The 14918-nt window shown below is 40.6% G+C and overlaps 1 protein-coding gene across 2 annotated transcripts in view; it reads left to right on the top strand.

The window, feature by feature from the left end:
* The window catches only part of spg11 (SPG11 vesicle trafficking associated, spatacsin), a 92996-nt gene that overhangs the window by 19106 nt on the left and 58972 nt on the right, over positions 1-14918 (top strand). For both annotated transcript variants that reach the window (XM_039773241.1, XM_039773242.1), the window contains exons 8-13: positions 6108-6237; positions 9529-9684; positions 10941-11119; positions 12822-12998; positions 13967-14038; positions 14214-14344. In XM_039773241.1, coding sequence (XP_039629175.1) covers positions 6108-6237; positions 9529-9684; positions 10941-11119; positions 12822-12998; positions 13967-14038; positions 14214-14344 — 845 coding nt within the window. The remainder of the gene's footprint in view (positions 1-6107; positions 6238-9528; positions 9685-10940; positions 11120-12821; positions 12999-13966; positions 14039-14213; positions 14345-14918) is intronic.

The raw sequence follows: 14918 nt of genomic DNA on the forward strand, positions 1-14918 counted from the left end.
TTTCTTTTGCTCACTTAATTGATTTCAGTTTTAAATGGAAGTGCTCATATTGCAACAGGCTCACTTCACTTCAACACAATTAGAAGTATAAGTCGCTTACTTCATGCTTAAAATTCATTCTTTTATCTCATTGAGAAACAACAGGCATCATCACATTCCTGCCACCAGGCTCAAAAAAGCCAAATGCTCGATGTCCGTACACAATCAAAAGAAGAAAGCTGAATTTCAGCTTGTTTTAAGCATATGATGATGAAGGTGAAAATTATAGTATGATTCATTTTATTTTATTTTAGTATGATTAATTATCTGCATATATACTTTGAGGTGTACAGTTCTGAGAATCAAGTAATTTCTGATGGTTTGAGAGCTACAAAATTAGGATTATCATTCAGAAGCACTTTATTTTGTGAATCCCTCCAGTTCGAATGACTATTACAAACACTTATTTTATCTCATCTTAACAGAGTGAATCATAAAACCTCCCAAAACATTTAAACACCTTGCATGATATTACAGTTTTAAATTGTTTGCGAGTCCTCAAACACGCCACATCATTCTTATTTTCTGAAGTATGCATTTCTGGTCATCTGTAGTACATGTATTAATTGGTTTAAGCAAAACCTTAAACAAAATGTGACTGTCTTTATTGCGTAACCTTATCTTAAGTAGATCGAGTTATAAAGATATTCCATCAAAAACTCTGGCTACATGGCAAAAATGTAAAAGATAAAAAGATAATAACAGTAATTAACGAGAAGAAAATGAATCATAATCCAAAATGTAAACAAGAATTTAAAAAAAATAAAAAAAATAGCGTTTTATTTAGACTTTTAATTACCTTGAGCAAGGTTTCATAATTCAAAGAGCCACAAATTTCACAAATCCATGGTCTTAGAGTAACTCCAAAATCAAAAGTGCCAATCTAAACAAACAAGTTGGTCAAAAAGACTGCAAAAAACCCATACAAGCAAGCGAGCAGAGGTTCACCACAGAATGACACCATGATTTGTGTGGAGGGATTGGGGTGAGGTGGTCTGGAATTTGTCACATTTGTTCTATAACCTTCCATTTCCTCCTCATTTATTTTCAGATGAATCTGTGGACTTTCCTCTTCTGGGTCATCTCTTGACCTAATTTTCTTCAACAGTCTCTTTCAGGTCAAACCTATCTAGTTTTCATTCACTTGTCTGCTACAGTTTGTAATTTGTAACTGAATAACAGCACTTTCTCGGACCCCTGTGCTGTACTGGCAAAACATACAATCATACATTATTAGTTATTTGTAAAAAAAAAAAAAAATAAAAACACACACATACAGTACACACAGTTTTTATTTGTCCATAGATTACAGTATACTTCATCCTTAAAAGTGTCATGTTATTAGTTTAGAACTAGACCTATTTCATCATCTGACTTCTCCACATATTCTTTGACTGTCCTATGAATTTCTGTGGGCGAAGTCCCTCTCCATGATTCTGTCCTCTTCATTCCTTTGTCACCTTAAGTCCCTCTTCTTCTCCTGGGCTTTTCTTCATCTTCCCTGTTTTCCCTTTCTCTCTGTCTCTCTCACAGCAGTGGATTCTAATGGCTGCTACCATGACAGCTAAGTTGCCATTTATTAGCTTCTACTCAAAATTCCCAGGACTTTGCAGCACCTGCAGTCTGTAAGCCTTCATTCCTTAATCCTGTTCTTTCTGAACTCTGTGTCCCAGCTCAACAACCTGCTCATCTACCCAAAACCTGCTTCATACTTAGTCTGGACCTTGATTGGGGATGCTCAGTGATGAAATTTCTCCATTTCACCCCTTTCTAACTTTTGTCTTCCCTCTTCTACTGTTTTTCTTCTCCGGCATATATGTGCACAATAGTTTTCCATTTAACTTCATATTTGTTTTTTTCCCTCTTTATTGCTTTTTTGAGCATGATATTCCAAAAAATAATGCATTCTTATCTAATTTACTCCTTTTTAATTCAGCCCAGTGGAAAACCTATGGAACATTAGAAATAAGTATTTATAGTTAGAAAGTTGGAAAAGTTCCTATTGAGCCTTGAACAATACATTTTGCATCAATCTTGTTCTGCATTTGTATTCTCCTTTTGAGTATTTTACTAAGGTTTGTATTTTTGAGTTATGCTACTTTGGCATTTTTTTCACTCTATCAAAACATTTTGATTAGAGTTGAATTGATTTGATTTTTGATTAACACATTGAATGGTGTAAAAGGCGCTATATAGCGCCCGACCCGGCACAGACTTACGCAGAGGCACGTGTAAAACAAATAGTTTTTTTATTTATTTTCTTCAGCCGTGGGCACGCCTTCCCCGTGTCCTACAGGCCCAACACAGTCCCAAAAGCACAAAACAGACTTTATACAACCCTTCCTGGCACCACCACTCCTGCCAGGCAACCTCGTCCTCTTCCTCCCGATTCTGGCCTCGACTGAAGGAGGGTTTGCCCTTTTATGGTCCACTTGGCAGTGCTCCAGGTGCCTAACCAGCTGGTCTTAATTGCACCTCCGGGTGGGGCTGGGAAGTCGTCCATTGTGGCGGCTGGCTCTCCGCAGCACCTCCTAGCGGCCATCCCATCTCCCAACTGGGCTGTGGTGGACTCCATGTCCCATGGAGCCACGGGGGAGACTGAGGGAAGGACCCACGGCCAGGGAGGCTGCCCCCAGGCGCCCCGGGGGAGGCATTGCACTGTCCATGGTGGGTCCCCCGGGACGTATGCAGCAGAGGCGTCCCAGCTTGGCATGGGACCCGGCTGTCCGTCACAATGCCCCTCCCTCAGATGAGGCTTGTGGGGCTCATCGGCCCGCCCTGCGAGGGCCGGTCTTCTCCAGGATGGGGAGTCGGTATCCCTGGTTCTGTGGCTGCACCCTGTGAAAACACAATGAATAGGTCTGGGGGTGTTGCCCCGACGTCCTTCTGGACAACACCGCCAGACATGGCCACCGCAGCCACAGTTAAAACATAGCCGACCCCATCCAGTACAGCCCCGGTGTGAGCGGAAGCAGGCAGGGAACCCCTGCCCCTTCGCCCCCTCTGAGGAGGGCCCGTGACGGTTACGCCCTTCTGCAGTGCAGCCCTCCTGGGGTCCCAAGCCGTCAGGCATACACTGCGTCTTGTAAGGAGGTTCTGGTTTCCTCTCCCGGTTCCTCCTCTTTCTTTGGGACGCACTGGCGGTCTGAGTCCCCCTATGGGAAAAGGAGGGGCCCCACACTGCCTGCATCCCTTGGGACTGCCGCAAGACCGGCACTGGCGGTCGGGGCGGGTTGTTTGGCAGCCGGTTTCCACCTGCTGCCTCCCCACACGCTCGTCCACCCCACTGTCGGTCATCGTAGCAGCCTCTTTTGTGGTAGGCGGGTCCGCCTGACAGGCAGTACTGATCAACACAGCTGCCGATGCGTCCCGCCCCCTTTTTCTGCGGTACCGGCTTCACTTACCTGCACCGCTCTGTCCTGCTGGTGGGAGGCTGGCCACCCGCCGTCACGAAGCCATTCGGCCAGGGCTCCGCACGGGCTTCCGAGCTTCTTCTCCAGCCCCTCCTTCGCTTCCTGCAGGACCTGAAACACTTGCAAGAGGGACTGCAGGGCGAGGACAACGGAGCTCACCTTTCCCACAGACCAAGTAATGTTAATAGTGGCGGCCGGCGCTGGATTTGGGCTCTCCTTGTCGCCCCCCGCCGACCGCGTGCCAACGAGACCCTGTGGATCCCCCACGGGCCCCTTCAGGTAGTCCGGAGGAGAGGGAAGGGAGTCCGTCATTCCCGCCTGCCGATCCTCCTTGGCGGGTGATTTACACACGCCCTCCCCCCCCTTTACCTGTCTCTTGGAGCTGCTTCGGCTCTTCTTGCCGGGACATCTCGCTGGGAAGCTCTACCGGGCTCTCCTCCCCCAGCCGCTGGATCAGGCCGAAAGGGAGACACCGCTCTGCCTCGCTCTCTCCCGAGCTGGTGCCCCCGTCACGCCTTGGACACTCATCCCCCTGCCCGCATCGGGTGCTTCGCCCCTCGCCGTTTAGGAGGTAGGATGACCTACAAGCGGACAGACATATCCGCGGCCCATCAAGTTTTGGCCCTTCACCTACCTCCGGCTGCAACCTGCGCGGCGGGCAGCGCCCGCCAGTTGGCCTCTGTGTCCTCCCGGCTTTTTTCTTCCCCATAGCTGGTGCCTGCAGCAGCTCCTCGATGGCCTTGGTAGTGCTCTCTCACGCTGTGCGGCACGTGCCGTGTTGCGGCTCCTGCCACGTTCGCGTGCTTCCCCTTCGCTGGTGAACGGCCCCCTGCCGCGTGGGCGCGATTCAGTGGCTATGCTATGCAGTCTGTACTGGGCTTGCCTGCGGCTGCGTCGGGAGCGTTTTATCCGCGCCACTGAGTCGAGCATGTGCCCCGCGCTGTTGCACTTCGCTATTCCGGGTCTTGCAACAAATTTTAATGCAGGTTCCGACCCAAATGGACGGACCGGGATCCTGCCGACTACGCCAGTTGTAAAAGGCGCTATATAGCGCCCGACCCGGCACAGACTTACGCAGAGGCATGTGTAAAACAAATAGGTTTTTTATTTCTTTTCTTCAGCCGTGGGGCAAGCCTTCCCTGTGTCCCACAGGCCCAACACAGTCCCAAAAGCACAAAACAGACTTTATACAACCCTTCCTGGCACCACCACTCCTCCCAGGCAACCTCGTCCTCTTCCTCCCGATTCTGGCCTCGACTGAAGGAGGGTTTGCCCTTTTATGGTACACCCGGCAGTGCTCCAGGTGCCTGACCAGCTGGTCTTAATTGCACCTCCGGGTGGGGCTGGGAAGTCGTCAATTGTGGCGGCTGGCTCTCCGCAGCACCCCCTAGCGGCCACCCCATCTCCCAGCCGGGCTGTGGTGGACTCCATGTCCCATGGAGCCATGGGGGAGACTGAGGAAGGACCCACGGCCAGGGAGGCTGCCCCCAGGCACCCCAGGGGAGGCATTGCACTGTCCATGGTGGCTCCCCCGGGACGTATGCAGCAGAGGCGTCCCGGCCGGGCATGGGACCCGGCTGTCCGTCACAATGGTAATGAAAAGCTTTTACAGTATTTAACCACAAAGAGAGGTTATATACATGCTTCAGACTGAAAAAAGGCCCACTTATCAATCAGAGAGTATTCTTTGAGTCTTATTATGCCTCTCTTGGACCATTTTTGTCTGAGTTACAGAAAATGATAAAACAGAATAGATAATTAGCATTTGGCTGTCTTTCTTTTCCAATCTTTTTTTGTCTTGATTTCCTTATGAATGTTGGCCGTCATCATTCTTGAGACATCTGACGACATTACTACTCTGACTTAAATTACTTGACTGTTTTCATTTGTTAGCCTTGCTATCTTGTTTTGTGCATTTTATCATTATGCTGAATGAAATGTCTAGCCTTTTTTGCTTTCTATCTATCAATTAATGTACCTCTTCTGCTATCTGTGTTTTTTCTGATAAATGAAAGCTTAAATACACATTAAAAATACTGTATGACCTTCCTTAAGGACTGTAATATAAAACTTAAAAATGAAAAGAAATGAAAACTCCCAGGACAAGAATGCAACAATTTCTAACAATTTTATTAACAGTATACCTCAAAATTGTTATAATTTATTCAGTTGTATCATAAAATAGTTGCACATCCGGTACTGAATTTTTGTTTTTTTACATAAGAGTAGTAATAGATTACTTGCAATACTATGAGATGACTTTTGTCATAAATAATAACAGAACTCATAGTTTGGTCACATGTATAGAGTTAAGAGATATCTTTTAATCTTTAATATTTCTGCCAAATAATGACAGTTTCTATTGATTGCATTATTATGAAAGGCATATTTGCACTCACAAAGCCCCTCTTTTGCAAGATTATTTGTTTTCATTTGGTGGAAGAAGGAAAACTTTCTGTTGTGTTTTATTTCTAAAAATGCATTATTTTTTCTAATAACAGTTAATGGATTTTTAATTTATTACATTTTTATTAGCAGAGGTTTTGGGGGTCTTTTCTATATATAATGTTTTGCGTAATAAAACTACAGTCATTTATGACATAGGTTTTGAATTTCTGAAGTGCACATTTTATCTCAAATGCCTTTATTTTTCAGGCTGGTCTGAAGAATCGTCAGCTGGACACAGTTGACTTCTTTCTGAAAAGTAAAAAGAACATCCTCAGCACGTCCATTACTTATAGTGTGCCGGAGTCGTCTTTGAACTCTTCTTATGTGCAACTGGAAAGTAGGTATCTAATGAGATGTACGGTAGTAATTGAAGTGTATGGAGTGTTAGATAAATTGGTCTTTTTGAGAGAGTGGATGAATTGGTACTAATACCTACAAGTTGCCATGACATAGCAGTATGAGTTTTAAGGGTTAAATAATTTTATTAGTGATTAAGGGAACACATCACTTTTATTCAGAACTGAGAAAAATGTTAGCACGTATACCCTCATATTATCATTATGGATAACATAGCACCAGATACTTCAATTTTGTCTCTTATCTTTAAAAATGTACTGTACATTTTCCATTAAGAAGGAATGAATGAATGGATGCTCTTATTATATTTTCACCTCCGTAAGTTTTGGGACATAACAAATATTTATTGTGTACATAAATACTTTCATTTTTATTTAAGGTGGTGTGAGTAATACAAGGCAAAATTACAGAATGTGACCTTTAATTTTTGACTAATCTTTCAGCTTTTTGCTTTAAATTTTTACAGTACTGGATTGTGCACACATAAAAGTAGTGGAACAATTTGACTATTTGGTTCTAGTGGTACTTTGCTGACTATTATTTTTTGTTTTTTTGAAGCTGTACTGCAGATCATGATTCTGCCGGGTGCACATTTGCAAATATCTTTAAGATTAGTTTCTGGAATAAAAAAGTGCAAATAGAAACACAGCACAAAAGTATTACATAGCAATATCAAACAATACAAATATCTTGAGAAAATCTTGAAAAAATAACAGTTGTTTCATTTAGTATTCAATTAAACCAGATCAATCAAAGAAAGCAAAGGTGGTTGTTGATAATCTTATTATAAAAACCATGAATAAAAAACTTTATATCTAGTAGGCAAGGGAGTACACATTTCAGAAAAAAAGTTATATTTAATTTTTACCTAGATTGTTTACTTTTCCTTCCATGTCGTTATTAAAAAAATGTTTTCAATTTTCAAAATCCACAAAAATAGTAATCTGTATCACATTCATGAAAGTAGTAAGTACAGAGCTTCTGCCAAGAGCTGAGTGGCAGCAGCAAAATGGAAAATTGAACCTTAATCATGAAACCACTTTTAACGAGGAACTCTTATAAGGTGTATTTTTTGATTAAAGTGAATGTTTCGGCTTTAATCTTGAAATGTTCACTTTAACCTCGTAGTTTACTTTATCATTAAAGTAGACTGTCATAAACATAATCTTAAAACCGACCCAGTTGTTAATTGCTGCGTGCTTCTGGGGCTTCTTCCTGACCTGACAGCAGCAATCACCACACAGAACACATTACATTTATGATATTCCAGCTCTATGCACAATTTAGAATCCTTGTATTTCTACTTGATATCACTTTTAGGATGAAATGAATTAAAGCATGTATGTTACATTTTACAGATAAGTCGTTAACTTCATTTATATAATGAATGCTGTTAATAATTACACATGTTGTGACAGCACGGTTTGTCTCGCAGGGAGTCACGAACCTTCTGTTTCCTGCCTGGTGTTTGCGTGTTTTCCCGGTGTATTTCCAAAGTGTGCTCCGGTTTCCTTTGAAAGACATAAAGGTTTGGGGATTTGGTGATGCTAAAATGACACTAGTGTGTGTGTGTGCTTGTGTTCACCTTGCAATGAGCTGATGCCCCGTCCAGGTACTGTTTCTGTCTCGCACCTGATGCTTGCAGGAATGGGTGCATCCCTGGATTGATGGATTTAATCATTAAACATCCTTTTCAGAGATATTGTGGCAAGGTGTCCTCGCAATTTAATGGGTGTTTCAGGCAATTCACAACACAGGGAAGCCGAACCTGCCATCTGGTGGAATCTTCCAGATTTACATAAAGTACATGCGCAAGTGTGAACAGTACAATGCTTGCGTAGCAGTACCGTCCGCTGGAGCATGCATCGCGTTGCGTGACGTATAAACCTTGTCTAAGAGCTAGCAGTTCATCTGAGAGAATAAATTCATGATATGCATAAGCTATGAATCCTGGGCAAATCATCATTACGTTGTTGCAGCATCACAACATTGTCCTAGCTATTGTTAAAGACTGAGAGCGAAATGGAAAAGTGACACTGTAGCATCCGCAGCTCCAGCAGTAGTAAGTGATGGTAAGATAAATTAATATTTGGTCTTAAGGCTGTTGTCCAAACTTAACCTAACAAAGAGACTTTAGTATAGGACTAATGTGATCATAGGTTTTATCGTGTATAGTCTTTTCTGCAATGTTTTGAGTAAGTTTCGTCACCCTGGAATAAATAATATTATTACATGGCAGACACCTTCACTCAGTGTGACTTATCAGATAAATGTGTATTACAGTTATTTATTTATTTCGTTACAGTTAGTGTACAGTTAGGTTAACTGAATTGGCAGCCTTGAGATTTAAATTTCTAATCTCCTACCCATCAGTTGCTTATGTGGCCTTTATTTGTCAGTATTAAATCTATTACTTGCCTAGTTTGTTGGGCTTGGAGAAAAATGAAAGGAAATTATTGGACCTGTTAGAGTTAAATAATGGCATAAAAACCAAGATCCAGGCCTTTAATGACCTCATGGGCACAGCCATCAGCAGTGTGTCTGTCCTTGGAGATAGTGTCAACCTTGTTGAGAGGTTTACTTACTTCGGCAGCGACAGTCATGTCTCTGGTGGCTCTTCCTATGAAGTCAGCCTGCGGATTGGGAGAGCACGGGAGGTCAAATGGTCACTGGAAATGGATGTGTGGTACACCCGATATCTAAGCAAAAGTGACCTTAGACGAAGACTGGACTCCTTTGGTACTGTGTCTCTTCAGAGAATCCTTGGGTAACACTGGTTTGGCTTTGTGTTGAATGCGTGGTTGCTCACGGAGTCCCGAATGAGGCACATTACCTGCATTGTGAGGGAGCATCAATTATGGCACTATGGCCATGTGGTGCGATTTTCCCGAGGGTGATCAGTCTCTCAGGATCCTCATTGTTGAGGACAAGAGTGGCTGGTCCAGGCCAAGGGGACTGACACACAACACATGGCTGTGGCAGATAGTCATTTCCGGAGGGTGGGACTGGACCACTTGTCTGCATGGGGAGTTGCCAACAAGGATTCTGAGCTGTTTTGCCATGTGATGGGTGCGGGAACACCCTGTACCAGTGCATGCTCCCTAACCTGACCTGACCAGACTTACAGTTAACATTGTGTCCTGGAATATTGGAAAGGTATTTACAATTAATTATTGTTAGATTTTAACATGAAAAATGCATGATAGTGTAAAGGTAATAGATAATTAATAAAGAATTTAATTTTGCAATGACTGTTTTTGGATTTTTGCAGATATTAAGAGTCTAACACCAGCTCTCAATTTGCTGTCATCTGCCATCAAAGACAATGATTTGGAGGCTCAGAGTAAACAATTCTCTGAACAACTGCTCAACATTACTCTCTCATTTCTTAATAAGCAAGTTCGTGAGATCATTGAGAGAACTCAAGGTAAACCTTTCCTCACACAGGATGAGTGGACCTCAACTAATAATTGTAGATTATATGACATTCTTCTGGCATTTATGAGAAAATTGTAGCATTAAGAGAACAACAATGCTTTCATTTTTTTTAAGAAATGTATATGGAGTATTAGTATTTTAAAACTGTAGTTTGAGATTTTACAAATGGGATTTTTAATTTAATAAGCAGTCAAAGTAAATTTGAAAAACTGTTTTGGATGCTGGCTGGTTTTCATTGCTGGTTCTGTAAGATATATTAAGGGAAACTGATGAGAAATTTAGTGGGTCCAAATCCAAGGGTTGAAACATAGTAAGCAGCTTGGAGGGGAGCAGATGGACAAGGTTCAGCAGATTTTTGGAAGCAGCTAAATCGAAGTACTGGTGTAAGTGGAACTCAAGCAGCAGGTAAACTAGGGTTTCTAACAAAAACTAGAGATGCAGATACTTCACTTTATAGAGTCACAGATATGAAAAGAACAAGTTGTTTTATCATATACATCTTCTTATATAATACACTACCCGGGCTGTCCGTTTGTCTGTCCAGGATTTTCAATCACCTGTAGCTCACAAACTATTTGAGCTATTGACCTGAAATTCAAGGTCTACTTCGTGACCTCTACTATCCGCTTTTGCGGTGATGATTGACCTCCAAGGTCAACACAGGAAGGTCAAGGTCAAAAATCAAATATCCTGTAGCCTGAAATTTGGTACACATATACTATACTGAAACTCTGCACTACAGCTCTATATTAAAAGCAACAAGTTTTGGAATGATTCCTCTTTTTATTTTTATTTTATTTTTTTGTAGAATCAACTCGGCAGTGGGCAGCAGGGTGACCGTGTGGCACATGCTTACGGGTGCTATTCTCATCCCTACCACCTTTGCTGTCACTTCACTTCCCCTATCTCTTTCTTTATATCTTAAATCATTGTACACATATATGGTCAACGAAGGTCAAGGGTTAACGGAATAAGGTCAAGTCAAGTGTATTCACTGCATATTATAATACAGTGCACATTTTCTGTCTAGTATGATAATAATAAATAAATTAAGCAAATAAATGGTGGTAATAGGGAACAGATGGCTTTTATAGTTCAAAACATGCCATTTTCCTTTGCCCATAGTTATTTCTATGTGCACTAATAAAAATGTTTTTGTCTTAATTGCCTGTCTCTGTTATTGACACTGAATATCTAAATCCTTAGACAATGTGGGTAACAAGATATGTTTTAATATTTTCTTAGAACTGGATGATCACATGCAGCAGTGCATTGACATTTTAAGCAGCTACATTTCTGAACTTCGCACTTTCATGAAGAAGTTTCCTAGGTTTTCAAGTAGTGACCCAGATGTCTCTGACTTTGGTGACAGTGAAAACCTTCTCACCAAATGTAACCAGAGGTGGAAATCTCTTCCTTTACATGTAAATAAAAGCATTTTTATAGTATTCTTTAATAAGCCCTAAGTATGTTGGAGTGTTTTTATTGTGTCAATTTTGCTGTCTTTGAGTAAGGAAAATTCTATTTTCAACAGTTTTGCTTGCATAATCCTAGAATATCCCTGGACATTTGAATGTTTAGTATATATTTTTTCTGTTTCTTTGTGATGATTAACAAATGTTAATAAAGGCCTGTTATCCAACAAATCCAGAACTGTTTGAAGCAGAACTGAAATTAAATAATGGAAAATACTAATATAGAGTTTTCTTTTATGAGGAATTTATATATATTTAAACTGTGAAGATATGTTATTTGTTTTCCTTCTAAATCTACTGACCTGACAAGTATTATCAAAGCATTTGTAGTGAACTCTGTTTATACGTTTGTAAATGCCTCCACTTGCCACCTTCTAAGGCTCAAGTGGTTTTATTTAAATGGGCTAGTTCAGAAAGATTCTTGGAACCCAGTAAATTTGTGAGCTGCTAAACTTGCATTCTTTTCGGTTAAGAAAAAAATTAAAAAAATTGATTATCTATGTTCAAGTGATCATTTCTGAAAATTAGCAAGCTGATCTGATAAACTCAAATTTAGCAAGTGTGGTCCCCGGCTGGGACACCCAGGAGGACCAGAGGAGGGCTTGTGGCTCCTCCAGACCGAGAGGGGGCGTCCGCCCTGGTTATGTTGGGGGCCTCGGGTTAAGGGCTTGGAAGCCCAGCCCTGTAGGGACCCGTGGCCACTGCCAGGCGGCGCCCTGGTGCCTGGATATCCCAAGAGCCCAGCACTTCCGCCACACCAGGAAGTGCTGGGGGGAAGATTTTGGGTGACACTCGGAGGGCTGCCAGGAGGACAGCCGGCACTTCCGCCACGCTGGGGCGTGGCCAGGGGAGGAATGCCGGGAACACCTGGTGCTCGTCCGGGAGGTGCATATAAGGGGCCGCCTCCCTCCAGTCATTGGCAGAAGTTGGGTAAAAGAGGACGAAGCTGGAGTGGGGACTGGAGGCGGTCAGGAGAGAAAGGCACATTGACTGTGAGGCCTGGACTTGGGGGAATTGGTGCTGGAGGCACTGGGGTTGTGAGTACACGAAAAAACTGTAAATATTAGTGTAAATAAACGATGAACAACATGTCTGCCTGTCTGTGTCCGGGCCAGCGTCCACACAAGTTAGATTATCTCTAAGACTTCCTCCCTACCCATTGTTTTGTGAAATTGTCCTGTCATTACCTACTTGTAATACAACAGGTAAAACTTTGCTTTTATTTATTCTGTAATAATTTATTACCATCAAAGACATCATGCTTTACAACCAGTATTGCCTGAAAAATACCTAATTTCTAAAAGGTGTTATTATAATATTGATAATATGTGATGAAGGTTATATTAATCTGGTATACTATATTTTGTTATGTTACCATTATGCAGTTCATAATATTAAAGTATGTTTCCAAAAAAATTGTTATTGCTTTATAAAAGAATGTTTTGTTGCTACTACAAGGTACTGCGTGTGATAATGACACTCAAGTATGAATTACACAATAATGACTGATAATGCAGTCTTGATTTTTCTATATTCCTGAGGTGTTTTTTTTTTTTTTGGGTCAGTTTGGGCTTCTAATAAGCAATTTTCAGGCAGTTCAGTGTAGTGTTAAAGGAATGAACAGTAATTTTGCAACCAACCTCTTTTTTAGGAATTTATTCAAGATGCCATCATGAGTAACCAGATCCCATTGGCTCAGGCTTATTTGAGACAACATCATGACCCTGCTCACTGTCTTGATAAGCTTCTGAAGATAGGCCTTAACTTGGTCTTTCAGCATCTTCAACAGAGGAAGGTGACAGAAGCAGGAAGGCTCTTGAGAAATATGGTAGGTAATCTAGTGTTTCTAGTTTGCTGTTGTTTTGCCATGTTGTATTGTTTAACATGGAATACAAGAATTGTATTATTCATTCTCTCTAATGTGAAAGGTTTATTTTCTTCTACATTCTTAATATTGATTTTTCTTTAGCAATCGTCACAAAATTATTAGACTACTTGAACTAGGGAATCTAGGTTATAGAGTGTACACTCTACAGCAGTGCAGCTTATTACCCAACTTGTGATGTCTGTAAATAGGGGATACTGCTTACAAATGCTGTTTTGAGTATTTCTCATTTCTGAAATATTCTATTTCAACGTACTTAATATTTTTGTATTTTAAAATTATTTGGATTATCTGCAGAATGAAGGACATAGGAAGGTTTGCTATATTTTCATGAACTGTATAGGCATGAAAGAAATTAAGCAGTGTAAAATGCTGGAATAAAAGTGTACAGTGTGAATAACGTCTGTTTTGAATTCTGAATTGCACGTTCTGCAACTTAGCACCTTTTAGCTTTGGGAAAACTTTCAGTCATATTGATAACTAACTCTGTTCTTCTTAATTGAAGACCAAATTATAGAAACATGAGTCTTGGTTCAAGTATATTTTATTCCATTTTCTAATTTACATCTTCGTGACTGTCCCTTTCAGTCCACTATAAATAGTAAAAATGTCCAGAAATAATAAATGTATTTAAATAGCTGTCATTCTAGCAAAGTATTACTAGGTTTTGAAGTCCAAAGTCTTAAGCCTTAACCACTACACCACACTGACTGTCTAGGCAATTTAACAAACAATTATCCATTCTCATCCTGATATTAAAATAAGTGTCTTGCTAATAATATTTTAGTTTAAGTTGATATTTGAATTTATGTTAAAAAACTGAAAATGTCTGCATTTACCAAAATAGTATAATATTGAATTAATATATGCTATTATTTAAATTGCATCTGTCATATTTATTTGTTGTACAGGGGTATGATGTAAATAAGAAGTTACATACTGTTTGCTTCTATACAGATGACAAAGATCTGCGTGACTTTTTGGTAAGAAAAAAATTCAGTTTCAATGCATGGTTGTTTAGAGCCTTGAGGTTGCTTTTTGTATATAAAGGTTTTACTTTGTTATAAATGTGGGCTTCCTTTCAGTGAGATTAAAAATCTTACCTTTAGTATAAAAAAAAATAACTGTCTCTTCAAATGGCTGTTTGATTTACTGTAGGCTGAGCATTTACAGAAGCAGAATCACTTTTCTGAAAAGGAAAGCAGCTTGCTGGAGTTCATCAAAATAGTGGAGAGGCAACTTCTGCCATCCCCTAGAACAAAATCTACACAGGTTGTATGTGGCACTGGGTAAGAGTAAATGAAAATTACTTCCTTAAGTCCTCACATTGAGAAACTTATTATTCTAAATATAAAGAGATGTCAGCATAGTCATATGAAAAGATGGTTGCAGACTGAGTAAAATTGTTCTTAAGATGCATGTCCTTTGCTGATTATGATTATTATGCAGCATTTGTTTAATATACATGAGAGAGAAAAAATGAACTTGCTTTAATATGTGACCTTTAAGTTTCATATTTTGTGCCTCACATAAGTTGGGTGCAGTCAAGGAAAATCCAAGGTTGTGGTGTTTGGATGCAGGTAAAGGCCGGTGTGGTAGATCTGAGTAGGTGAATATATTGTGCTGAAATAGAAAAAATGATCCAGAAATGTATTATAAAAATGATTTCTGGGTGCTTTGATTACAGTCAGGTTTAAACAAAATGCTGTGATTTGAGGATGCCTTAAAACTGAACCATAGCTCAGTTATTAATGTAATATGTTGGTTCCGCTCTTTACATTCTTAATTTTGACTTCTGGCCTGTTTATACTAACTAAACTTTAACATTTATATTAATTGGTAATGAGCTCTGATATTTTATTT

This window comes from Polypterus senegalus, chromosome 12, assembly GCF_016835505.1.
Source record: "Polypterus senegalus isolate Bchr_013 chromosome 12, ASM1683550v1, whole genome shotgun sequence".
NCBI lineage: Eukaryota > Metazoa > Chordata > Cladistia > Polypteriformes > Polypteridae > Polypterus > Polypterus senegalus.